At 40.7% G+C, this 25749-nt stretch overlaps 1 protein-coding gene across 1 annotated transcript in view; it reads left to right on the top strand.

Annotated features, from left to right (window-relative positions):
- The window catches only part of DNAAF5 (dynein axonemal assembly factor 5), a 29435-nt gene extending 13400 nt beyond the window's left edge, over window positions 1–16035 (top strand). The window contains exons 8-13 of the mRNA XM_061357069.1: window positions 2449–2617; window positions 5661–5808; window positions 10888–11038; window positions 12311–12467; window positions 14284–14475; window positions 15050–16035. Of these exons, the coding sequence (XP_061213053.1) occupies window positions 2449–2617; window positions 5661–5808; window positions 10888–11038; window positions 12311–12467; window positions 14284–14475; window positions 15050–15189 (957 nt within the window). The 3' untranslated portion in view covers window positions 15190–16035. The remainder of the gene's footprint in view (window positions 1–2448; window positions 2618–5660; window positions 5809–10887; window positions 11039–12310; window positions 12468–14283; window positions 14476–15049) is intronic.
- The last annotated feature ends 9714 nt before the right edge of the window (window positions 16036–25749 follow it).

The following is a 25749-nucleotide window of genomic DNA, read 5'->3' as shown; positions in this document are numbered from 1 at the left end:
TGGAGATAAATCTTGATTTTCACATACAGAAAAGTTAATCTCCCAAGATTATTAAAGGTTTAAGCTGTTCCTGCAGTTGCAGATGATTTTTAAAGTTGACAGTACTTTGGATGAGAATCCTTTTTCTCATTAGCTTTTCTTTCAGCTAGACAGATAGAAAACCTGGCAACGAGAATACATAATTGCAGTGTTTCAGATTTGTCACAGAGACAAACATGGCTTGAATTTTTTATTTTCTTTTTTCCCCAGTTACTGACTATTCTAAAGCTTCAAAGTGAGCTGTACAACTTGCAGTAAGCAAGAAGGCCCTGTTAAAATAGCTTAAGACCGTATCAGACAAATGTATTTCAGCTGGCTTTACAAGTATAAATGTGTTGTTCAGAAACGGAGTCTGTGTTCAGCACCAAAAGATTCTGAGTGTAAACATAAATTATTCAATAACTTGCATTATAGAACTTCAATTCGGGCTTTTCTACAAGGGGACAGCAGATCACAAATAGCAGAGGCCACAATTGATGTGAACCTGGTTGTGAACACTCAATGGTCTTGCTTGATTTTTGTCCCTTTTGCTTTGTGTTCATCAGTGTTTCTGGTTGCTTAGGGCTAAGGAAAAAGATGGAGACCACCAAGTGAGCACTTAGGTATCATCATGAGTGTGGTTTACAGCCCCAAATAGACTGAAGACATATCAGTTGTTAAAGAGTCTGTTAAACATGTATTGGGCTTGTCAGTGCTTTAACTGGTGACCTAAAGATAAGATTCTGTTTCATTGCCAGTGGCCTGTGTTATCTTGGCTCTTCTTTCAGCCATTATTAGCATGAAAATAATGTGTCATTAAACTTGCTAACTTTCAAATATAGGAAAGAAAATCACCCTTGCTATTTTTTTAAAACTCTGAGACACTTTTTAATGAGAAGATATGCATCAGTCTATGGGCATATTTATTCTTTTTTTTTGGTTTTTAATGTGTTCTTGAAAGTATTTAAAGAGTTTATTTTTGAATCCCCTGTGAACAGGGGGGGATTATTTGAACGTATTATTTTGTCTCTCTTGTTCAGTGGAAAAAAACTCCTTGCAGACTGTGGTGGGATTAATAATGGGAAGCAGTTTCTGTCTTGACACATTCTGTTAAATGTTCCAGTTAATTTACAGATAAATGAGTATTTTACATACATGTTGTTTTGGCTGGCTGGCAGAATGCTTCCAAGAAAGGAGAAATCTTGTGCTTGAGGCAGGCAAACCTGCTTTAGAAGTAATCTTTGTCCTTAGCAAAATCTGTTTTGTTCTCTTGTTTTCCTAGAAATCTCATTTATTTTCTCCACATCTGGTACTTCCATAATAACATCTTGTCTGGCAAATGATTGATCTGTAAAATTCTAAAGGTCCCAGACATGTTTCAGCTAACTTAGGCAGTTAATCTTAAAAATATTAAAAATACGACTACAAGTTGTAGTTCTACTGAACCACTTAAAGTCAAATGATGTCATTCATAGCGCTGTGCTGCATCTCTCCCTGCTAGAACTGGCCATGCTGACAACATACATTATTTCTCAGTGGGGTTTCTAACAGTGTCTTGCTCCCCATTCTTGATTCTCTGTCCACTGAAATCACTAAGACTATAGATGCTGCTTTCAGAATGCTTTTAATCTCTTCTCTAAAAAAGTTCTGTACCTCTGGGAGGAGACTTCTGGAACTGTAAAAGCAAATTTCCCTTTGTGCTGAAATACATCTGCTACACTGGTTATGAAAATCTATATGTTTCCTTGCCAAGCATGATCATATCTGGAATTCATTTAGTAGTTCTTTACATGTTTTATTTGTGCATGTTTTATTTGCCTGTCTCGTGGGATAGTTTAAATGTAAATATGAAGAAAGGATTTCAAATCTAACAGTAAATTTTGGTACTTCTAAGCAGATGAGAATTTCAGAATTAACCTGGTACTGTTGAGAAAGCATCCAGAATAATTAAAATTGGGGGGTGGGAGAACAGGGGGAGAGAGGAGAAATACCATGCCTTCTCGGAGCTGCAGCAACAATGTGTTCTGGAAGTTGCCATAGCCTGTTAGATGGGATTGTGAGAAATTCCCTCTCAGTGTTTTAAAGCATTCTTAAATTAAGGAGAAACATGTCTTTAAAGCTACTAAGAGTTTTTTATGACATGGTTAGTTTTTGGATAGGTTTTTACATGGATTGGAGGTTCTTTCATTTTGTTGTGATGTTCCTGTGTTCCTTATGATTTCATTTTCAATCAGGGCAAATGTTTCACTTTTATGTAAAGTTAATGGATGTAGGATAGGCAGACATTAAATATCAGTCTTGATTGTCCGGGTCTAAACTATAGAAATCTTCTTGTGTCCTTTCTGTTCTTACAGTATAATTACAAGTTTTAAAGATTTTTTTTAATCATTGTTTCAGTTAAGATCAGGTGTCCTATATCTGTTTTAACAGGTGGAAGAAACAATGTCTTCATTAGCTGAAGTGCAAAAATTGGATAGTTTCCTTTCTCTCTACCAACAGCATATAATTCAGCTTATGGAATGGGTTTCAGTATCATGTGATAGCTGGACGTGCTATTCTCCAGAAATATTACAGTTAGATGTCATTGCAACTCATTCAGGTATGGCATTTTTAGTAGTTCTTAAAAAAACAAAGTAATAACCTCCACTGCCTGCAGACACATTGCATTTTATAACAAATAGTGCAGTGTTCAGAAACTTCACAAGAATGCAGTGGAAAGCAAAACTAAAAATCAGAATCACAGGCTGGTTTGGGTTAGATCATCCAGTTCCAACCCCCTGCCACAGGCAGGGACACCTTCCAATAGACCAGGTTGCTCCAAGCCCCATCCACCCTGGCCTTGAACAGTGCTAGGGATGGGGCAGCCACAGCTTCTCTGGGCAAAGAACTTCTTCCTTGTATTGAATCTAAACCTACTCTCTGTCAGTTTAGAACCATTCTCCCTTGTCCTGTCACTGTCTGTGCTTGTCAAAAGCCCCTCTCCAGCTTTACTGTCAACCCCCTTAGGCACTGGAAGCTGCTGTAATGTCTCCCCCAGAACCTTCTCTTCTCCAGGCTGAACAAGCTCAGCTCTCTCTCCGTAACAAGCCAACCTCTGGCTCCGTAACAGAAGTGCTCCAGGCCTTGAAGCATCTCCATGGCCTCCTCTGGAGTCACTCCAAAAAGGTCCATGTCCTTCTTACATTGTGGGCTGCAACTGCTGAACGCAGTGGTTGGAGGGAGTCTAATGAGGGTGGAGGAGACAGTGGAAACCTCATCCTGTTTGTCCCTAGAAAATTTTGAAGCAGCTCAAATTCCGAAAGGCTCTTTGACTGCAAGGAGCATACTAAAAGCACTTATGTAGAAGTATGCTTTCAGGTAAATGTAATAGCTAAGGATTGTGGAAAGATGAACTGATGTAGCTTATGCGTGCAAAATATACCTATTTTCCCATCTATTCACTAGTCTTACAAAAGAGACTATCCATACATTCCCTAGCTTGTGTTCTTCAGCACATTGCTGTGTATAGATGAGTACAACACTTTGACATGCTTTTCACCTAGCTTCAGATCTGTACGGTGAACGTTACTCTGATGCAGCTCTCAGATCTACAGGCAAGGGACGCAGTGACAGGCAGTTCTTTTTCACCTGGACACCCATTTTGAGATGATTAAAATGAAAAGACCTGTTTATTTGTTTTTTTTCCTTTCTGTTGCCTAAAAAGGGTGTGTAGGCAGCTACTTCGGTTACAGATGAAGTACTGTTTTTGCTACTGCAAGTAAACGTGGACAGTTATACTTTAAGGGACTATACCTTCTGCATTTAATCCTTAAAACTCAACAAAAGCCTCAACAAATTTATATGAAGCACCCCCTTGCTGGTTTGTGCAGCAACCAGCATAAGTAATTTTTCTTTTCTTCATCTATGGAAAGAACACAAAGTTTTTTTCCGTGCAAGATCTGAAGGCCAACTTTTCTGTACATTTGTGCTCCCAGTTCCATGACTGAGGGACTTCTAGACAGTTGTCTCTGTTTTCCTTAATGCTGAATAAATCATCAGATGTCTGGGCAAACATTTTGGCTTGCACCCAACACTGGTAATATGCTATTGTCTGTTTTCTGTCTGACAGAGCAGCTCCTACAGCTATTTTTTTGTTGTTTCTTTTCATTCCCACACATAATGTTGGTTTTAATCAATTTAATCAGTTTTACTCATTTCAATTTTTCTCAGTTTTTACTGCTTTTTAGGAACGTATGCTTAAACTGAAATTAGCAATGTAGTTTGTTTTGTTTATTTTCCATCTGTTGAATTTACTGCTATCAGTTTGGTATAATAGTAGTATCTTTCAAATGTCTCAGAACTCAGAACGTGAAGCAATGTATTTTGAATAGCTGCTCTGAGAGTAAAGACCTATTTGTTGGCACAGAAATACAGCAAACTGCAGTTCAACACCCTGTATTGCTTCAGTCTAGACAGTGAAGATTTGGGGGGGGTATTATTATTTTAAACATTAAATTTCCTGATATTATTAAATACTATTGAACTTGGTTTGGAATCTTAAATACTTCAATCTGTCCATTCCATGTGTGAAGAATATTCTTGTCATTAGAAATGCCAGTGTTGTGTCTCCTTCTGGCAGGATTTTCAGAATGACTAGAGTTGAATGGAATGTGCATCACAAAGATGCAAAGCTGAAGAAACTCCTAGAGGAAAGTAGTATTTTGTAAACATAGAGCAGAAAGAGCATTCTGCAGCAAGAAGCTTGCAGACTAAAGCATGTGTATAGTCTATATGTGTTTCTCCTCTTTAAAACCATACAGACGTTAATCATTATCAAGGAGAAAGGCACTAACTTCCTTCTGTTTTGGGAAGATAATTTCTTCAAATGTTGGGATAACAGCTATGGGTTTTTTTGTCGTCTTTTATTGTTTAGTGGTGAAAACAATTTGTCATAGGATGTGAAAAAGGTTAAACTAGAGAATAAATTTGGAAATATTTTTATTTCAAATAGCTACTAAAATTCATTTTATTTTAGATTTATTTTTTTTCTGTGAAATACAAATAAGCATTATTTAAACATGGAGAAAGCATACTGCTGCAGTAATTCTATCATCCAAGCTTGGATGCTGACCCTTTCCAACATGCCCTTTCCCATGCCTCTGGGAGTCATGAACATCTTTCCTTGAATGCTACATGTGGAAAAACTTGAAAGACTTAAAAAGCATAGTTAATGCTGCTATTTGGAGTGGTAAGCTTTGTGCACAGCCTCAAGCTTTCAGAGGTATAGTGTTAATCCCCTCCAGCAAATTAGTCCACCCAAAATGTCATCTTGCACTGCTGGTCCCATCAACTAGCAGATGTCATTGATATGTCCATGCTACATAACACAGCAATACCAAGCTGACTAAATGAGATGGGGAGTAAACCTATCTTCAGGGAGCACCATGCTGAATGTGTGGGTACCTGGGCCCATGGAGCTTGGGCATTTGTACACTGCCTAATACGATGTAACACAGATACATCAACAGCTGCCATGCAAGAGTGAAAAGTTAAGTACTATTTTTAATGCCAGCTGTATTACAAATTTTAATGCACTCACACATTAAACGTCTAAATAGAACTTGTTAGCACTCTGAAATAAGTGTTATGTGTTTATTTTCTAGGTCATGTCATAGGTGAGGCTCTAAATAACTTTATTCTCGTTCTTAAGACATGTCTTCAACCAAACAAAGATCCCCAGATGCGGTTGAAACTTTTCACTGTTTTATCACAGTTGCTCCAGAAAGCAAGTGAAACCGTCAATTCTCAGGGGTAAGCAGAGTTCTGATTTCACACAGCTATTTGAACACTACAGTGGCTTTAAAAAGTAACGACCATGGTAGTAACTTAACCCCTGTAACTGTGCCCATGGTAGCTTGTCTGGAAGAGGAAAGACTTTCCCACCATCTCCTACAGTATATTTTTCTTGCTGTATTTTTTAACAATGTTTAGAAGGGCACGGTGCAATAATTAAAATATAATATATATATATATAAATAAATTAAAGTCTGGACTTCCTCCACCATTGTATTCCTATCTCTGCCACTATGGAGAATTAAAATGGATGTCATGCAGATCTGGATAGTCTTTAGAAAAATAAAGAGCTATAGTTAATAAGAATGCATGTTTGAAAGCTATAATGAGGATTCTTAGAAAATACGGACAGAGGGATACTTGGCTTTTTCTTTTTCTCCCAGCCAGCCCCAAAATCCTGAGAATCCTGTAGTCATTGTAAGGAAACACTAGAAAAAAAAAAAAAAAGGAATATAGAAATCATAGAATCATAGAATAGTTAGGGTTGGAAAGGACCTTAAGATCATCAACTTCCACCCCCCCTGCCATGGGCAGGGACACCTCACACTAAACCATATCACCCAAGGCCTCGTCCAACCTGGCCTTGAACACTGCCAGGGATGGAGCATTCACAACCTCCCTGGGCAGCCTATTCCAGTGCCTTGCCACCCTAACAGGAAAGAATTTCCTCCTTATATCCAAAATGCCCATCATATAGCATGATGTTTAACAAGCATTAAACTAAATGTTTGATAAGGAATTATTATTACTCTCAGTGACTGAAGATAGAGGTCTCCAGTTGCTTTGTGCTATGTATACTTTGTAAGTACAATCTAGCTGTAATTTACAGTGCTTATAAAAACTCTCCATTTATAACAGTGCCAGCAGTGGGGCTCTTCTGTCATTATTAATTCAGCTTAGTAGTAGTGTAAACACTTCTGAGTCCATAACACAGAATATAATGAAGTTGTCCTTTTTTAACTGAAAGCTTTTGTGCCAAGTGCATTGTTACCTGTTTCTGTATTTTCAGGATCCAGTGTTAAAGTCCCTATTCATATGAAAAATCTCTTTGTAGTCAGTGGATTACTTGTTTAAATAATCACTGAACAAAGTGGTAGTTACAAGACCAGTCTAGATATGCAAGAATCTTCCTGAAAGAAAAGCACTTTGAAAACTATTTTAAGTGTTCCAGGACCTCTTTGCTGTAAGCTAATATGTTGTATCTTAGATCTGTATCATCTGAGATTGCAAGGACTGTGAAGCCAAGAAATGGCATCTCTGTATTCTGCGATGCCCTGAACACAAGCGTAATGTTTATTAAGTGTGTAGTAACCTATTTCAATCTAAAAATGGCATATGACTCTCTCCTGTCTATTTATTTTCTTTTGTGGCCTAATTTTACTGTCCTCTATTTACTGCAGAATAAATTACTAGTTCCTGTTCACCTACCATAGATTCACATTTATTATTTCCTGCATTTGTTTTTAAAACATCAAATATGTTCATTCTGTCAAAGTATTTAATCAAATTCAGACCTGATCCACAAGTCACACTGGCATTTCTTCTCTATAAATTTTCAGTTATCTGGTCTCCTGCTCTTCCCTCTCAGAAACAGCATTACAGATTAGAGTAGAATAGAATTTGAATCACTGAGTTAATCTGTTCTGCCTCTCGTGATCTACAGAAAATCATCTAGGCTGCATCTAAGCAGAATGACTGGTACATTACATGGCAAGCTGTGGAGTCCTGACCCCGTAGCATTCCTGACTAGGGTGGCTAGGAGATTGGAAGGATTTCTCCATTAACAGATAGCTTTATTCGTTCTTTGTTTCTGACATGTACAGTAGGATTGGTAGCACTTCTGAAAGTCTCCGAAGTGCTTAGGTAAGTATAAGATAGGTCCTGCAGGTACTGCTGGTAGAGAGAGATGATCAATGCAGTACCACATGGAGAGCATCACCAAAGAGTAAACTTTGACTACTGCCAAAACAAATAGGATGAACAACAAAATCTTTCATCTGCAACTCAGTAATCTGTATAAATAATGGAGCCAAAGAGGAAAAATAACAACAATCCAGTGAGCTGTCAGTTTCACTAGGGTTCCCAGAAAAGGGAAAAAACATCAAAAACATAGTAGAAAAAAATAGAACATGTTTCAAAGTAATACTGTCAGTGAATTGTAGCCACACCAGCTCTCTACAGATAGCAGTGATGGAACTTGTTTTGCTCAGGCCAGTATGAGTGGCCTTTTGTCAAGGCTGGGTACACCCAATGAGGTTAATAGACCTGTCTGTACAAAGGACTCCTGGGAACAGTAGTCCTCTGAGCACAAGAGCAGTGCAATGAATTTTACCAGTAGGTTCATTTTCAGAAACTAAAAAGTAGGAACTAAATGACTCTTTGAAGTCTTAATCCTACTTAACATTGTCACAGCAAATGCTTTAATGTAGGAAGTAACAGGTAAAGTTTTTGAGTTTGAAAAGTTGTTTGCAAAACATTTTTGGAGGTTTATATTTGTAAAAGCAAATCTGATTTTGTTTCAGATTACCTGGATTTAGGATGTCAGGTCTGGGAAAACTATACATACACATAGCCCAAAACACAGCAATCCACAAACATGTAAAACCGAGTGCAGCAGTGCCATAAAAGCAGAAAAGAAGCCAATCTAGAACAAAAATGCATTTAAAAAAATAATTAACATGGAGTGAAAGTTTAAGTCTGAAGTCCATTAAATGGGGGTACCAATTTTAAAGTAAACCCAAGCTCTGCTTTTTATATCTGCGTAAGAGCTAGATATTACTGTATGCACAGATTATGGTTTAGTTACTTCATACCCAGTTGAGAATAAAGTCTCAATTCTGTGAATACAAATAGCACAGACAAGGTATGTTCTTTCATAGAAATGACTCACTTTTAGAATCAAGTTACACAGATTTACCAGAGTAAGAGGGAGAATTTAATTGCATCAGCAACAGCAGAAAATATATCATAATGGTAATAAGAGATAGTGTAGTGAAGCACTAATAAGTTCTGGTTCCATAGTCGCTTTCACTGCTGGCAGTAATTTGTTTAGCTCCTTAAAAACATTCTACCAGTTTAGATAAGAAGGTTTTCAGTTATTATGCTAAACACAGTTGTGTGGTCATCTAATTTTGTTTTGAGTCTGACATGATTGAGTCAGATAATTGCCAGATACAGCTTTACTGATTCTATTTCAAGGCACTAGAACAAAATACTCTCACAAATAGCATAGCATTATGGTTAACCTAATGCTGATGGAATTTACCTTTATGGTTTGACAGAATGGTTTTTCTTTGCAGTTTAACAGAAGGCTTTATTAAAAACAGAAGCAGCTACTGATCAGATAGCACAAGCCTGCTTTTAGCTTTGGAGCTAAAAGGAAATTGGGAATGATGGTGATCATTAATTGTATTTTTTTCCCCAGCAACTTTTTGAATAGAAAAATATTAATTCTCAAAAAACGGGTTTAAAATAATTTATCTAAAAGGTTTTGACAAATTTAGATGTGTCTAATGAGAAATCAGATTTCTTGTTATTGCTGAATCTTAAGTGCCATCTGCTGGACAGGAAACAAGAATGGATCTGTGACTTTCTCAGGCACTGAATGTTCCTTTAGCCGAGGGACTAAGCAGCCAGCTGTATGTTTCATCATGTTGAAAATAGAGATTTTCAGGTTTATGTGTGTGCAATAGACATTCAAGGCCTGGCAGGCTGGCTGGGCACACTCCACTCAGGTTACACCTGGATGACAGGGGCTAACTGCAGTGGGTGAAGGATAGCCACAGGACAGCAGATACAATTACATTTCTTATTACATTGATAGAATACTGTTAGGATTTTTTTATTGCTGGGTGATTTTGTTTTTCATGGAGGGGATTTTTGAAAAAGTTCTTAGTGATAATTGTTTGTTGTTGATGTTTACCTGCTGTGTTCCTCCTGTGGCTTGGCACAGCCTTATAGGAGTCACTTACTCATCCTGGAAATGTAGGACTCTTAGACAATCCAGTAACAGCTTCTTCCCTTTCTGCCAGGCAGCAGGGTGGTGATGTGCTGTTTTGCACTCAGGTGGCTGTACTCCAGGTTTGTGGGAAGTTTTACAGTTTGACACAAGTCAAGGTAGATTTTACCCTGTTATTTGTCAATCTCTTTTGCATGCTGCCAGCTACTTTTCAAGGCAGAGAGGCACAGTGAATAACCTGTGCCTTAGTTATCCAGACACAGCCAGGCACAAATATCTCTTGGATGCAGCAAGGTTGGGTTTGTTTTTTTTTTTAACTTGTGTGTAAGAGCTATATCTTTTTTTTCCTCTCAGTTTAAAATTGATATGGAATTAAATGGGTGTGAGGGAATACAGCCTGCTGCAGTTGCTGACTCTTGCAGCAACTTTCAGCATTATAGTAGCCCATTCAGTAGAGGAGGAGGAAGCATCACCAAAAATATCACAGATTTATGTGTTTGTAATGAAAACAAACTAGTATTGGGACTGGCACCATGAGAAAATCCTACAGACCTCTCACCCTTGAGGGAGACGGGTTTCTGAGCCAAGGGAGAGCAGAAGTATTCTGTATAGGCTCCCTGCAGTATCAGCAGTTCAGGTCTCATCGATAGCATTCATACTTTTCATGTTATAAATACTTTTCACTGGACAGTCTCAAAGAGCCTTACAAATATTAATGAATCCTGACAGCATTCATATGGGGTGTTATCTCCACTTCGCAGATGGAGAAAATGAGACAGAAAGAAGGTAAGTAGTTTACCAAGATAACACAGTGAGTCATGGGCATCGTCTGAAGTGGAAGAAAGTCTAGCCTCCCTTTTCCATGAATGTTAGGTATTTGTTTAAATATTATCTAGAAAAATTAAGCTATGAAAAGCTTATCACATGCATTATAATCACATTGGCTTATAAGATTTTTTTTTACAGTCTTTTTTTTTTCTGCCTATGTTTCTATAACAGAAAAATCTCTTTTACATCCTGTCAGTCTCTTTATCACTTTCTCATGAACCTTTATTTTGCTTTCTTATTTTTGGCTTCAGGCTGTTCCCTAGCTACCTTGAGATTGTGATAAAAGACATACTAGCTCCTAATTTGCAGTGGCATGCTGGAAGAACAGCAGCTGCCATCCGCACTACAGCTGTATCATGCCTTTGGGCTCTTATTCACTGTGAAATGCTTTCACCAGAGGAGGTAAATTCTCTCTTTCTCATCAAATGTACTTTGAAATCTTAGGCAGGAAGACAAATGGGGGGGGGGGGGGGAAGATTAAATCCTTCTTGTAAGTAGTATTTTCAGATGGACATACAGTTTTCATAATAACATTGAGTATAAGTAATTGAATACATCAGTAGTGGAGGGATGATGTTACCCTAATAAAGAGACCTGAGACCAGCCAGTGAGCTATAGAACTAGTCATCAAATTTTGTAAATCTTTGTTCTGCCATAATGTCACTTCTATAGCACAAAACCCTCACCAGTATTAGCACAACTTGGTATCACTGGACCCCAAAGCTGTGCCTGCGCAGCAGCACTGGAGCTAGTTTGTGTAATGTGGAAAATACACTTACGTTGTTGCCTTGGAGCCCACAGGTCCATTTAGGGAATATAAAAAAAATATGATTCCTGGAAAGGGCAGAAGGACTTGAGATGGAACTTGGAGGTTATCCGTAGAAATGGAGGTAGAGAGTTAACAAGGATTATACTTAAAGAAGTGTTATGCACCGTAGTGATTATGGATTGACTCTGAGGTGTTTTTTGAAGCTTCTTTGCTAACAAAGATAGCATTTGGAAATGATGCACAGGAAATATGTTCAATATAAAGGAATTTAAAAAAATGGAATTAAAATGTTATTAAATGTTCACAGAGTTTACTGTCTTTATAACAGACCTTAATTGAACAAAGTGTTTAAACACATTTAACTGGTTGAGTTCACATATACAAAAACATTTATATCAGAGACTATTGTTCTAGTTAAACAATTTTCTGCATCAGTGCCTTAATGCTTATTTTGCATTAATGAATATGAAATGTACATATTAAAGTCAAATTATGAAGCTCACTAAAACAGTGGCTTTCAACAGTCTTTACTTACAAGCTTCCTTTTAGAATAAGAGCACCATCTACCGGTACATACACAAAATCCTCATCTCCAAATTATTTAAAGTCTTGCCAACGTTTTTGGTTTTTTTTCCTAAGTAAAAAGACAAGGAAGTTTAAAGATTTTACAAGTTACATAAAACTCATCTGCATATCCACTGAACATCATGAACTGGATGATTGACTGGTGGGTTTTAATTTTCCAAGCTTGCTGAGAGGCAAAAATAGAGCCGTGTAACTTCCAGGATTTTTCAGGTTAACTTTTTTAATTAAGCAAGCCAGTATCGGTCAGACCTAATAGTAACTGATGTAACCAAGAAGCATATTGGTTTAGAGTTGGTTTATGCTTTTCCTGTTAATTGTAGGTCTTAAAAGTCAAAGATGGGCTAATGCCTCAAATTATTGCTGCCATGGATGAAGACTCTAAAATTACTCGACTGATGGCTTGTCGTATTGTTGATGTTCTTTTAAAAGTCTGTGGGAGGCAGTTTGAAGAAGATAAATTTACCAATACTTACACAGGTAAGTGTGGAAGTTTGATTTTTTTAAATCTTTGGGTTTTAATCAAGATCTCAGTGTTGAAGAATTACAGTTGCTTTGTTCATAGCTTAGCTTTTAAGGATGAAAAGCACCATGCTGGAGCAGTAGGCAGACTGTACCACTTTAGGATTCACTGTGCAGGCTGTCCACCCTGCATGCAGATTCCCTGCAGCTGATACGGGTGAAGGCACTAAGAGAGAGTAAGGAATGACAGAAACTGCTGTATGTCACTGTGGCATCTGACTTAAATCCCGCATAGACAGCAAAAACCCTTTAAACAGTTTGACGTGCAAATAAGTGCAGTTTTCATGTAAACTCAGTTTCTCGGCCATTCTTACTTGACTCCCATGCACATATTCTAATGCTCTTCCTGTGTTCTCTTACCTGGTATTTTAACTATTTGGGTAGCTCTTCCCCAGAGACATTTTGTAGATATTAAGGAAATAGAGAAAGTGAAGTGCTGCACAAAATCATACCATTAGCCACATTTTTGAGTAAAAGAGGCAATTTAATGTCTTATTCCTGCAGAGACTAAGATGTGATTTTAAAAAGATGAGACTCCTTCAGGTGTATAAAGTATACATACACATTTTAGGAAATTGGGGTGTTAAACACTTGAGTAGGTGGCGGTGTGTGTGACTCCACCAGCACTTGCTTTTTGCAAGTCCCTTCTGTAGTAGGATTTTAGCTGCAGTATGTCATTTCATTGAGGTGGTGTTTTGAAGACAAATTCATGTCCTTTGGAAATTCCCTTGCTCCCAATTGTGCAGAACTGAGCATTATTCCAAGCATTATTATGCATTAGACCAGTAGATGGAATTTCACTCAATATTATGGTCCTTGCCAGGCTTGCCAGTATTTTATCTGCATTGCTTCCTAGTTTAGACTACATAAAATAATGTTCTAACTATAGTGAAAGCAGAACAGTAATGCATTATATAAATGGTAGTCACATTGTTCTCTGTGCTGTGTTTGAGGGCCAAGAGCAAACCATTTAATTGTACCATAAATAGACCTGAATAGGTAATGGGCTGGGGTTTGTAATTTAAAAAGAGGGGTTGGGGGGGAAGGAAGAAGAAAACGCTCATCTAGAGTGCTGTAATTTCAAATAGACCTGTTGTCTGTAATGTTTCTTAGGATGGTGTTTAAATGCTAAACAATGAATTAGGAGAAGTACAGTCTATGCTATGCTATGTAACAGGATTTACGTTCTCAAAGATATATGCAAATAAACCGGACCTTCCCAAATTCAGCATCTTAATGACTGATATATTTCCTTACATGGCATAGTAGAAATCTAAAAACAAACGTTTTTAATTTGGAGAAACACACAATCAGGCAATTGTCACAGTGTATCTTTGCATCTTGCATATTCAAATAGTCTGCAATGCAGTTATTCACTGAACAGTAACATATGATAGAAATACTGTGCTTGATAGAGGATGGAAATACTTAAACTCTACAATGCATTAATAACCATAGCACCTTGTTAGAGTGGTAGAGAATGTTCAATTAATCTAAATAGTTCTGTAAATGTCTTTTAATGTTTTTGTCACCATAACAATTCAATAAAAATGCACTGTGTGCTTTTAGGAACAACGCACTACGTTGTCGTGGCTTAAGCGTGAGTTACCAGCTGGGCTTAAACCATGATATACGTGTACACACAGTGTTCAAAATACAGAAATAAGAAAGTGACAGTAATTTCAGTGATAATAATGTACATTAACTTTTTCAAATGCAGAAGATGACTTTGTTGTTCACAGTGCTGTTTGGTTGTGCATATATTCCTTTTCAGAAGTTTTAAAGCGTCTGGATGATGCTTCATCTGATGTACGACTGGCAGCTGCTCACACCTTGACGAGTTGGTTTAAATGCTTAAAGGACAGTGATGTGAAATCTGCAATGGAAGGTCATATTGAGTTTCTGTACCAAGAACTGTTGATACATCTTGATGATCCAGATCAAAATATCCAAAATGCTGTCCTAGGTAAGACTTTTAGTCATACATATTTTCAACAGCACTTTTTCCATTATGCTTTCAAGTGTCATATGAAAGTGGCGCATACAAGTAGAGGCTAATCCTAAGAGGCTGGAAGCTTTCCTTTGGGTTTCAGCAAGTATGAGCTGAGACCTTTAACCTGGGTGCAGAATGTAATGGTTTATCTAGCACTCACCAGAGGGGGAATATCAGTGTAGCTGACATATCAGAAGACTTTATAGGTGGTAAACAGGATACGGAGCACAGACACAAACCATGGCAGGAAGTGACCATATCCTCGCTTGCTTGATGAATTCTTTGGAATTTATTAGTATATCAGTCTGTATTCAGGTACATAAATGCTAAAATACAGACCTCAGCAAATGAGGGAGGAATCAGGTTGTCATGACTTCATGAATTATAGAACAATTTCCAGGTTAGGTTTCAGCTACTCTGACAGAACTTAGATAGAGAAACTGAGAGTGACTAATGATTTATAAAGCATAGAGTCATAGAATGGTTAGGGTTGAAAAGGACCTTAAGATCATCTAGTTCCAACCCCCAACATATTTTTGTTTTACAGAAGTTTTAAAGGAAGGAAGCAGTTTATATCCAGAACTGCTCGTGAAAGAGATTGAAGCGGTTGCACACAAGCATCAGACGCCTGCCTATTGTAATCAGCTGCTCCATCACATTCAGTCAGCCAAAGAATCAGCTTTATGAATCGATGCTGAAATTCTTTTTCATGAACTGTATGTGAAATCTGTATGATCTGGATTACTTTTGTATTTTCATTTGCCTGAGAAAGGCTAAGCAATATATAGGTTGGTTTTTTTCCTTTGTAATCTCACTATTAGCTCATTTAAAATTCAGATTCTGTGTTCTTCACTGCTCAAACAGTTCTTTGTATTTGCTGTCAATAAAACAGTGTTTAAATTTATTTTGCATTAGAAGTTCTTCAAATGCAAGGTTTAAAGGAGAGTGTTTGTCAGAAATGTGACGCTATTTATAATTGAGATAATTTATTTAACAAAGTAATAGTCTAATGTCAAAGTTATTCATGTAATTCAGTGAGGACTCAGTCTTTCAGGGGGCATTTCAAACTCCCGATAAAATCCAATTTTGCAGAGTTACTTTGCAGTTTTACCAGCAAAAAAACAAGCCAAACTTCTCTTGCATAATGCAGCAAAATTTGTACATGTTACATCCATACTTACTATGCTGGTATAACAGGGACATATTCTGAGTAGGTGTCACTAAAGGAATAGTTTTTATTGGCATTTCATGACTGAGAATAAAGCTAACCTTTTTTAAATTAAGGTTTATACATGGGGGGAAATGTGCTGCTTTGTTGTTTAGATTAACAGGATTTGTATTTTTGTATTAAATATTGCATCTGCTGGTTTTGTGTTTATACCATTGTGCCTTGGAAAGCAAGCAACATTTGCATATTACTTTGAAACTAAATTCTGCAACATTAGGCTAAAGCTTGATCTATATTTCTAAGAGACATCTGTAGTGTCTTATATTCTCAGCTGTGTAATAAAGTGAGCTCTTGGATTCTTGTCTGTATTCTGTAGGAAGTCCTCACATTTGTTTATCCTTCAAAGCTAACTACTTTTTCAGACTTATGACAATTGTTAACCAAACCCTGATCTGTTTACAGCAATATCTACCTGCATTCTCAAAGAAACATCTGAGAGAGATCAGATAACAAGACAATCTTGCTCCTACTTTAAAAGCAAAGTCATGTAAACTCATGGCCGCTTCTCCACAAAATACTATCTAAAAATGTTAATAATACTGATACAGAATAATTGAGTAGTTTCTCATGGATCCAAAAGCTGTTTTGCATTCCTGTAGAATAGGATACTCATTTTAGATCAAATTTAGTCTTTGAAGTGGGCTTTTCTTTTCCTGAAAAGCCAAAATATAAACATGCCTGTATTGAGCAGCATTTTAGTTGGCTAAAAACTATTAACTGTAGTGTGAGAGCCAGCTGAAATTCTTAGAAAGCACATTGTGAGTGAAATAGAAATCCCTAAAAGACCTTAAATGGAGTGAAAAGGTTGTGGCGTCTCCAGCCTTGGAGATATTCAAAACCTGACTTAACACACTCCTGGGAAACCTGTTCTACCCGACGCTGCTTGGGCAGGGATTTGGACTTCACAATCTCTAGAGGCCTCTTCCAGGCTCTGGAATCACATGGAATCATATTTAGTGTTATCACAGCCTGTTCTGTGATTCCATGGAATTGTCTCCTTAGTCTAATCAATTATTAAAAAGCCAATTTAATTAGATTGGAAATGGGCTCCATAACTATCCTAGCAGAGCCCTTAAGAGTTTTAATTCAACACTGTTCTCAAAAAAAAAGTTTCAAAGTGCTGCAAAGAAGCAGGTTATTCCAGTGCACCCTAAAGTTTCACTTCAGGAACACAAGCTCAGTCCTCACTGTAAAGTTCCCTTGAAAGTCCACTTTTAGCTTCCTGTGTTGGCAGAATTCAGGTTCTTTACCACTGACTGGCAGCCTCCAGATAGTCGTAGTGCAAGTGCTTTTCATCACCCTTGTGATCTAAAGGAGAGACATTTAAAAACACAGCTTCGTATGTGGGATTAGAGAAGAGAACCTTCTTCATGAAGTGAAATTTAATCCAAGTTGTTCAAGATGTTCTAAAGCTGGTACATCAGGACATGCACAAACAGTAAGAGCTGAAGTATTCAGCAAGGCTGGTATCTTCAGCAGGCTGGGAAATGTTCTTCTGCCTCTGTTGAGCATTTTGTTATCTGTCAGAACAGTCTGTGTGGGATGCCTCCCAAAGAAAAATCTCCGCATCATCCAACAAACCAGCTTGTTTCTTCAGAACCAGGAGAGCTTTTTGAACTCAATATTCTAATAGTCCTTTTGGAGGCACATTAAACAGCAACCTGCCTTTGTTTATGCATCTGTGACAAACAAGGTATCTGCCACTATGTCCTTTTATCAGAAAGTGTTCTGGACATAAGACTTCAATTATATGCTGACCCTGCTTATAGTTTACTGTATTCAACCTCTATAACCCAAATTTCTCAAATCCCTTTATGAAGAAGTACTATTGTCGAGTCTCCCGTGAATGGTGTGAGCTTCAGTTTAAATTATTTTCCCAGCTTCAACCTTTTACAGCATCAGTGGGAACACAATTTTCTTTTCCTATTTTGCTAGATTAGCCATTTTATGTACTACATTTATTTGCATTCGTTGCATAAATGTACCAGGATCACACTCATTTTGTAACTTTTAAGCATGGACAATTCTGGGGAGGCAAAACTGTTATCGCAAACTTTCAGACTTTTGAGATAAGCAGGCTTTAGCCCTGCCCTTCCTGTGACGAACAGATGGGCTGCTGTCTTCGTTCTTGTAAGCTAGAAGACCTGTTGTGGAGGATCCTGGGACTTGGATTCTCAGTAACACAGTTTTTGGTAAGTGCGTGCATTTGTCTAACTGAATATAGAATCTTTAAAGTTGGCTACCTTAAATAGAATCAATTAACTAGAGTTTGAGAGAGTACTGTCAAACGAGGCACCTGGGCTTTGAGAGACACCACAAAGCATTTTCAGGAGAGATGGGCAGGAGGTTGAGTATGTTCCCTGATCCATCCACCCCTGATCCATATGGGTCCCTACAGCTTCCCTTCAGGGAGCCTGCTGTCCAGCTCCAGGCAGTGCACTGGGTGACCTGAACTCCAGTGAAGGTGCCACAAGGTACACACAATGCTTTGCACTGTGCTTGCACACATAGTGTGTTCCCCAGAGACTGCCCTCCAGCTACACCTGGGGAGGTCTCAGAAAATATAATAACCCATCAGAACTCAAATCTAATCTGATTTCTACGTATGGAACTTTATATTGCAGTATATATATTATAGTATCACAGCTATCCAATTACCACTGGAAATTATAGTACACAGTATAATTTTAGTAAATCTTTACTGAACTGTAGTTCTAGTGATGTGTTACCAGAGTTTTTAGTTTTATACTACGTTATATACTATTCTATAGCATAATACACTCTTCATGAAACTACAGTTTGACTAGTTTTATATATACCTTTTTACTTTACTTTCATAGTTTACTATACTACAGTAAAAATAGTTTTACTATACTATATACCCTATACATAAAATATAGTTTATATGCTATATATAGTATATATACTATATACCATACACTGTCATACAGTTACACTAAAGCTGTTAAATTTTTACTTTATTATATACTATACTGTATTATACAATATTATACAATAAACTATACACTAGTATAAAGTTATACTAAAATACTGTTTTAGTGAAGTTTTACTATGCTATATATTACACACCATAATATATAGCAGTTTTACTAAAGCTGTACTATATGCTATGCTATACACTAGACTACAGTGTAGTAAAACTGTACTATTGTAACCAGAATAGTTGTTATTTATATTTACTATTTTATTTACTATATTTAAGTTGTTATATTGCAATAGCTATAGTTATATATATATATAGATCAGATTCGAGTTCTGTTGGGCTATTGCAAAGGCTTTATCTCAGTCAGAGGAAGTCCCCTGGCTAGAGCATTGCCCCAGATAGAATGGAACATCTGGGCCTGTGGAAGTCAACCTCTGATGCAAAAGAAGCCAAGTTTCTGTTTAATTTGCAGCATCTGTGTTAGATCACACACAGGCAGGTGAGCAGCTTCGGCTAAAAGAATGGGTCAGAGCTGGTGCTGGAGGATATGAGGACTGCTCTGTGCCTCAGCCCTTCACATGAAGTTCTAATCATGTTTTGAAAAGAGAGAAACAAAGATAAAGTGAAAAAATCTTCATTATAAGGCAGCCAAAGGATCAACCAAAATTACAGTTAACAGGCTTGCATATATTTACTGAGATCCGTCCTTCAGGGAAGCTCATGAGCGGCAGGGACCAAGATGAAGCAGCAGATGAGAGCAGGGAGGAGAACGGCTGCTCTGTCGGGCTGCCTCGTATTTAATCGGCTTTTCTCGTTAATGTCTGAAATCCCCTGTAAGTCAGGACGGTGGCTGGATCTATAGTGGCAAAATTGAATTGAAGTGCTTCACAGCCCCCTTGTAACTGATCACCTAATTGCTCTGTATGCAGCACCTTTGGCTGATGGCAGTGAGGGTGTAGGGAAAAGGGCCTGATGAGTTTAACCATAGCATGAAGCAGATGGCAAGAAACTTTAATGAGCAAGAAATCAGATTTCCAGGTATTTTAGGTGATTTTCATACTAATGCATGTATATGATCACCTCCCCAGCCTTGGACACAAAGGTCACCACACTTCCTAATACTAAGGGACAGCTCTTCAGCATCCACCTGGCTCAACAAGGGGAGGAGATTGAAGCACTAACATGAGAATCGTGGTGGGAAGGGAAGAGAAGGGAAGGGGCTACAGGCATGTGAATCTTGGATTGGTTTAGCCTTGTACTGCAGTTTCCCTATACCTAGTGTCCGCCAAAAAGGCTTTTCTTTTCCTGAATTCTACAGTTAAAACTGAAACCTTTTAAATATGATCACTTTTTATTCTTATTGATCATTTTTCTACAGACTTCAGCTTAGCCAACAAAACTAAGTGAGCCCCCTTAACGTTCAGAACTTGTCGCTGGATGCTGCAAAACTTCAGCTCCAGAGCCGTTTCTTTTGAAACATGGAAAAGTTGACTCACCACATGTACCAGCTTCTTTTAACAAAACTGGGACATCCAACCAAGTTTCCCTTAAATCCTAGAAGCCAAAGGCTCTATTGCTCCTCACAGCTGAGAAGTGGAGGGAAAGCTGGGTGTAAGCCATCCTCCTCCAGCCTCTTAGCCCGGTTTGGATGGAAAAACAACTGCTCAGGACAAGTCAGAGCAGCCCCAGTAGCTGGAGCAATGCCTGGGGTGAGCAACATGCCTCATCCTGCCAGGGCAGAGTGCTGCCTGCCCTTGTTGGGGAGCGCTCCTGGCCTCCACTAACAATGAATGTCAGGGAGACTTAAACTAAGAAGTGATTTTGCCCTGTCTTAAGCCCTTAAAAAGCATCTAATATAAAGAGAAGAAAACAGGTGAAGCGCAAGTGCAGAAAGGGAAGGGGTGGTCAGAAAAGTGAGGTGATTTGCTCTTCTGCAGAGCACCCAGCCTGGTGAGGGGATGCATGTCTTGCCAAACCTTGCGCTGGTTACCAAGAGCTGCTGGGGTCAGCGCAACCTTGGCTGCAGCATCTTAAAGCTTTGCCATAGCTGCAGCTATGTTTTGGTTTAAAACAAACTAAAATTTTAACCTAAAATCAGTGCTACACAGACATCAGCTAATCTTAATTGCCATTATTTTGCATCTTTTTCCGTTCCGTAAGGATTAGCAGCTTTTACCCTTTTGTACCCAAACAAGTACACAGAGCATATTTATTTATTTGATAATTATGTATTTATTACCCAGTTGTTCCCAACAAGCTGAGGCACTTGGATGAGATACAAGGAAGAAGTTCTTCACTGTGAGGGTGGTGAGACACTGGCACAGGGTGCCCAGAGAAGCTGTGGCTGTCACATCCCTGGCAGTGTTCAAGGCCAGGTTGGATGGGACTTGAAGCAGCCTGGTCCAGTGGAAGGTGTCCCTGCCCACAGCATGGGGTTGGAACAAGATGAGCTTTGAGGTCCCTTCCGGCCCAAACCAGTCTGGGATTGCTCCTGCACGCACAAAAATAACAATTTTGAGCTTTTCTGAAGTGACACGCTCCCTGTTCCTGCTCACTGCCACTTGAGCCATCCTTGCCTGCTGCATACAGCATTGCAACGTGCACCAGTGTGGGCCCAGTTTAACTGAGGGGTTAAGGAAACGTGACTGAGACAGAGACTTCAAATCCAATCTGTTTGTGTGTGTTGCCCAAACAGTTGTACGATGGGGCTCGTTTCACACCAGGACCCCTATGCTGAAAGCAGGCCAGCAGCATCTCTATTCCCTGCAGGTCCCCAGCTGTCTCCGTAGCCCGGCATTGGCAAATCACACTGGAGCACAGCAGTAAGCGTGTTGTGAGGTCTTAGAGAAGAGTGGCAAGAAAAAGAAACCCCTCAAAAGGCAGAGTAGGAAGAAAACAGCGAGGGGAGAAGCAGAAATACCGGGGGAGGGAAGTCACGAGAACCCAAGCAACAGCGAGCAAAGCAGGGCTCAGCGGTAACGATCATCTCCTCAGCCCTTCACACCCCAACGGGCCCAACCTCCATTTTATGCAGGGACAAGGGGAAAGGCACCGGGGTGCCCCTGCCCGGGCTGGGGGGGACGGGACACGAGCAAGGTGCTGCTGACAGACCTCCGCGCTGCCCCGGCCCGGGTGAGGGCCGGTTACCGGTGGGCGGGGCTTGCGCCCGCGTAGAAGGGTGGGGGGGGGGGGCGCTGCCGGCACGCGCCGTGCGGGCGGGGCAAGGCGGAGGCTTCGGGCGGCCTCGGCGGAGCGGGTGGGGCGAGGCGAATCGAGTCTCGGTCGCTGTGGCTGCGGTCCGTTGGTGCTGTGTTCTTCGGTCGGGTCAGCGGTGACAGGTAACCACTAACCCGGGCACCGGCAGCGCGGTCATCCCTCTTTCTCTTCCCCTTCCCCACTGCCTCCTGCGAGGGAAAGCCTCTCCGTGCCCGCGCTGTGGCAGGCGGGGCTCTCCCTCCCTTTCCCCTTCGGGCTCAGGCCGCGTTTTCCCTGCCTTGCCTCAGGGCGGGGCGGGCGAGAAGCTCGGCGCCAGAGCCGTTCCGGCCGTTGCCGCCCCCTCGCACCCCGCCGCCGCCGTGTAACCGCCACTCGCCGGTCGGTGGCAGCTGCCGCCCGCTCCCGCCTCGGCCCGCCGTTGAGAGTGAGGGCCGGTCCTGGCAGGCAGTACCTGCGGGCGCTGTGTGCCGGTCTGCATCCTGCTCGGGCAGCAGGGCAGGGGAGGCGTCGCGTTGGCGAGCGGGCTGGAGTTGCTGGGTCAAGCGTTGACCTCGGGGCCCAAAGCTGTTCGGGTAGGCTGGAAGGAGAGAAACAAATCTCTGCTGTCTGCCCGCTCGGGTGCCTGTTGGCCTGGCACTTGGAGCGTTTTCTTGTCACAAGTCACTGTAACCTGCAGCCTTCCGCTCTGATTTAGAAAGACGTGATAAGCTGTGCCGCAGTGCCTGAGCTCGCTGCAGCTGCTGGGCCGGAGCCCAAAGGTAACGTCCCGCAAGCAGTAGTGCTGCTTGGTGCTGGGCAGTGCCAGGCGTGCCCGCGCTGTCCCCCTGTTGCCCCCTCGGGGCAGCTGCTGTCGGTGCACAGTTTCTGTGGGGAATGTGTTGTTAAACAGGCGGGGTTTGGCATCACTCCCTGAGCAAGTGATTGCCCCTCGGTTTACTGCAAAATACGATTGCTGTTTTTCTGTAAGTGGTGTGCTCGTTTAGAGATGATGGAGCGGTGTTCCTGGCATGGATGTGTTTAGGCACCCTTCGATAACCACAGGGGTACAAGTGTGAAACACAAAACTGTTTGGGGGCAGCACCTATTTCGTGAGAGCCGCCAGAAGTTTTCTGGAAAGAAGTCTAGCGAGAATAAGAAGTATTTGGTTTGCCTTATCTTATTAATTATTAAAAAGAGGTATTGCTTATGACACATTACAGGAAAGGAAGGTTATGCAGTACTTGCAATCCCTCTATCCTACCGTTTACAGTTTAACATTACACAAAAAGGAAGTGAAATCTTCACTTATTAAAAAAAAAATCTTAGTGCTTTGCAGCTATTGTAGGTTCTCCCTTCTGTAGAATTCCCAGGTTAGCAATAATGTTTAATTCCCCCATGTGGGTGTGTGACTATTTGCTGATTTTCCTAATAATATTATGGAGGTGAGTTGGTGTTGAGCGTAAGTGAGCTGCATGAAGGGCTTTATGGACAGGCTTAGCAGGCTTTTTACGTTTGTACATTAGTAAATGCAGCATGTATGTATCTTTAAATCTCTGCTACTGCATCGGGCTGTGGGTTGGTGATTTTAAGAGTTGGGGACATTTTGGGCGTTCGGGTGTAGGAGTTAGTCATGAAGAGTGTGGTTTGGGTTTGATTTCGTCAGTTGATTTCTAAACTGGTGGTTTTGGGGCAGGTGAAGGAGAGGCAACCGGTAGGTAAACCGTGCCCCCCGTGGCCACTGGCGCCCGGCCGTTACAGCGCACAGGGCCGCGGCGCAGCTGGGTCCGCCTCCGCGGCCCGGCCTCCCCGCAGGGTAACCGGCTGGTTAAGCCTGCCGTGAGCCCGGGCTTTGCGGCCGAGTGACAAGGAAGGCTCCGCGAGGCCGGGTCAGATCCGTTGGGCTTTGTTGGGGCCGGGAAGCCATTTTAGGATCCTGCGGTGTTGCATGGAACGGCGTGTTCCTGTCCGCCGGACCGCGCTTGGAGCTCGGGCCGCCATCGCGGAACCGAGGTAACCTCCGCCCCCAATCCTCCTTCCCCTCCCTCCCTCCCCGGTGCAGTCCCTGGCGCCGAGAACCGGCCGCGCCTCCACCGCCGACCATCCCGCTGGGCCCGAGGCCTCGGCCGGGAGCTCCCCGCCTGTGCTTCGGTCTGCGGAGCCTGGCGGGGAGGCCTCGGGCAGCGGCCCGGTGGGGCTGTGCGCGAAACTCCCTGTATTGGCCGAGTCGTGGGGCGGGCGGGAAGCTCCCGGCTTTGAAGTGACTCGGTGTGCTGCCGTGCGGTGCTTCGGGTGCTGTGTGTGAGTGTGAACAATGAGCAGGCGTATTTATTCTTTCACCGCAGCTGGATGTATAGCTGGCTGCTGTCAACCTCCCTTCCAAAAACCGTGTGAAGGGCTACTTACTGTGAATATGCAGTGCTGCTGCTCTGTGAAGAACCTCCTTTTGTTATTAGCATTGCAGCTGGGCACCTGCGTTTGACAGTGTTTGTCAGTGGTAACATCTAGCTTAAAATGTGAATTTTATTACTTGCATTTCTTCTGTTTATTTGCTCTTGTGTTTTTGTTTTAAATGAATACTAATGTCTTAAGAATGTGTTAATATAAAACATTGATTTACCTTGGAGCTCTTTGCTCTTCAGCCTGTTTAAACCAGTAGTTAGTTGGGTATGTGGAAACATTCTTCGTGGAGTATATTTACTTGGGAATTTAGCTTTAAAAAAAAAATATAATTTTTGGTTATTCGAGGTAATAGTAGAAGCCAAAAATGGAATTACAAGTAAAAACTGGCTTGCTTTCAGGAACTGATAGGGTTGCATATGCCAGTTTCATTGTTATTAATAATTTGCCCAGTGCTCTGCTTAGCTGTTGTGGCATTAGTATCTTAAATCATCATGACTTAAACTTCATCTACTTGCTTTAAAAGGTAAGGATAGAATAGGTTCCACTTGAAGTAGTACTGCCAGCAGCTCTCAGACTTTAAATGTTGGGTAGGGAGTTTGCCCTTTGTAATGTTTAAAAAAAAAACCAAAAAACCAAAAACGACATGCTGTCTTTTAAACTTTCTTCTTCTGTAACAGACTTCCTGGAGAATATTTCTACTCTGTCAGGGTACTGTTTGTGAAATAGCAATTTATTGCTTCCTTTGTGATAAAGGGTGTTTGTGAGCAAATGCACTGATAATGTTTGTGGAAGTCTGTGTAACCCAAAAGATGTATTTGTAGGGTGCTTGTAGTGTATGTACAGTGTGTGTTTGGTGCTGCACCTCCTTCCCTGTGATGCTTCTGTGCCTAAAAGCCACTATTAGAGCATCTCATCACCTTCCATGAAAGCCAGGAAGTTTGCTGCAGCTGTACTAGGGTTTAATTGAGGCTGTCTGATTCTGAAAGTGATTTTCAAATAAACTGGCCTAAGAGGCAGTGGTGCAGTCTCATTCCCCCCTGCCCAAGCAAGTAAATGTGCCTCTTCCACAGGAATGTGGAAATCAGCTTTTAAGTTGAGGTACATCTGCTTGAATTCTAGCTGAAATCTGTGCTTCTCTTTAATTGCCTTTAGGTTTTCTTATTGGAGTTTTTTTAGTGTAACTGCATGCTCTTTCACTGTACATCCCTTAGTACTTAGATGTTTGTGGGCTTCTGAAGAAGGAAAAAAGGCTATGAGTTTCGGCCCAAGAGTGCTTACAATAAAGCTGATACTAAAAGATTACCTGAATCTGAGTCCAGACAGATCTGCGGTGCCAAAATCAAAAATCTGCTGGGCACCCATAAGTGTTTAAAGTGGAACTAAATACTGTGCCTACCTCTCAGGCTCGCTCCTAAGTTTTTCTGGTTTTGAATTTCAAAAATATTTTATTAGCATGTCTTTTTCTGTTCTGGTTGTGTGT

The sequence above is a fragment of the Neopsephotus bourkii genome, unplaced genomic scaffold (assembly GCF_033783945.1).
Source record: "Neopsephotus bourkii isolate Nb327-2 ecotype Australia unplaced genomic scaffold, CSIRO-AGI_Nbou_v1 NB_882, whole genome shotgun sequence".
Lineage (NCBI taxonomy): Eukaryota > Metazoa > Chordata > Aves > Psittaciformes > Psittacidae > Neopsephotus > Neopsephotus bourkii.
This window is presented reverse-complemented; position numbering and strand designations above follow the sequence as displayed.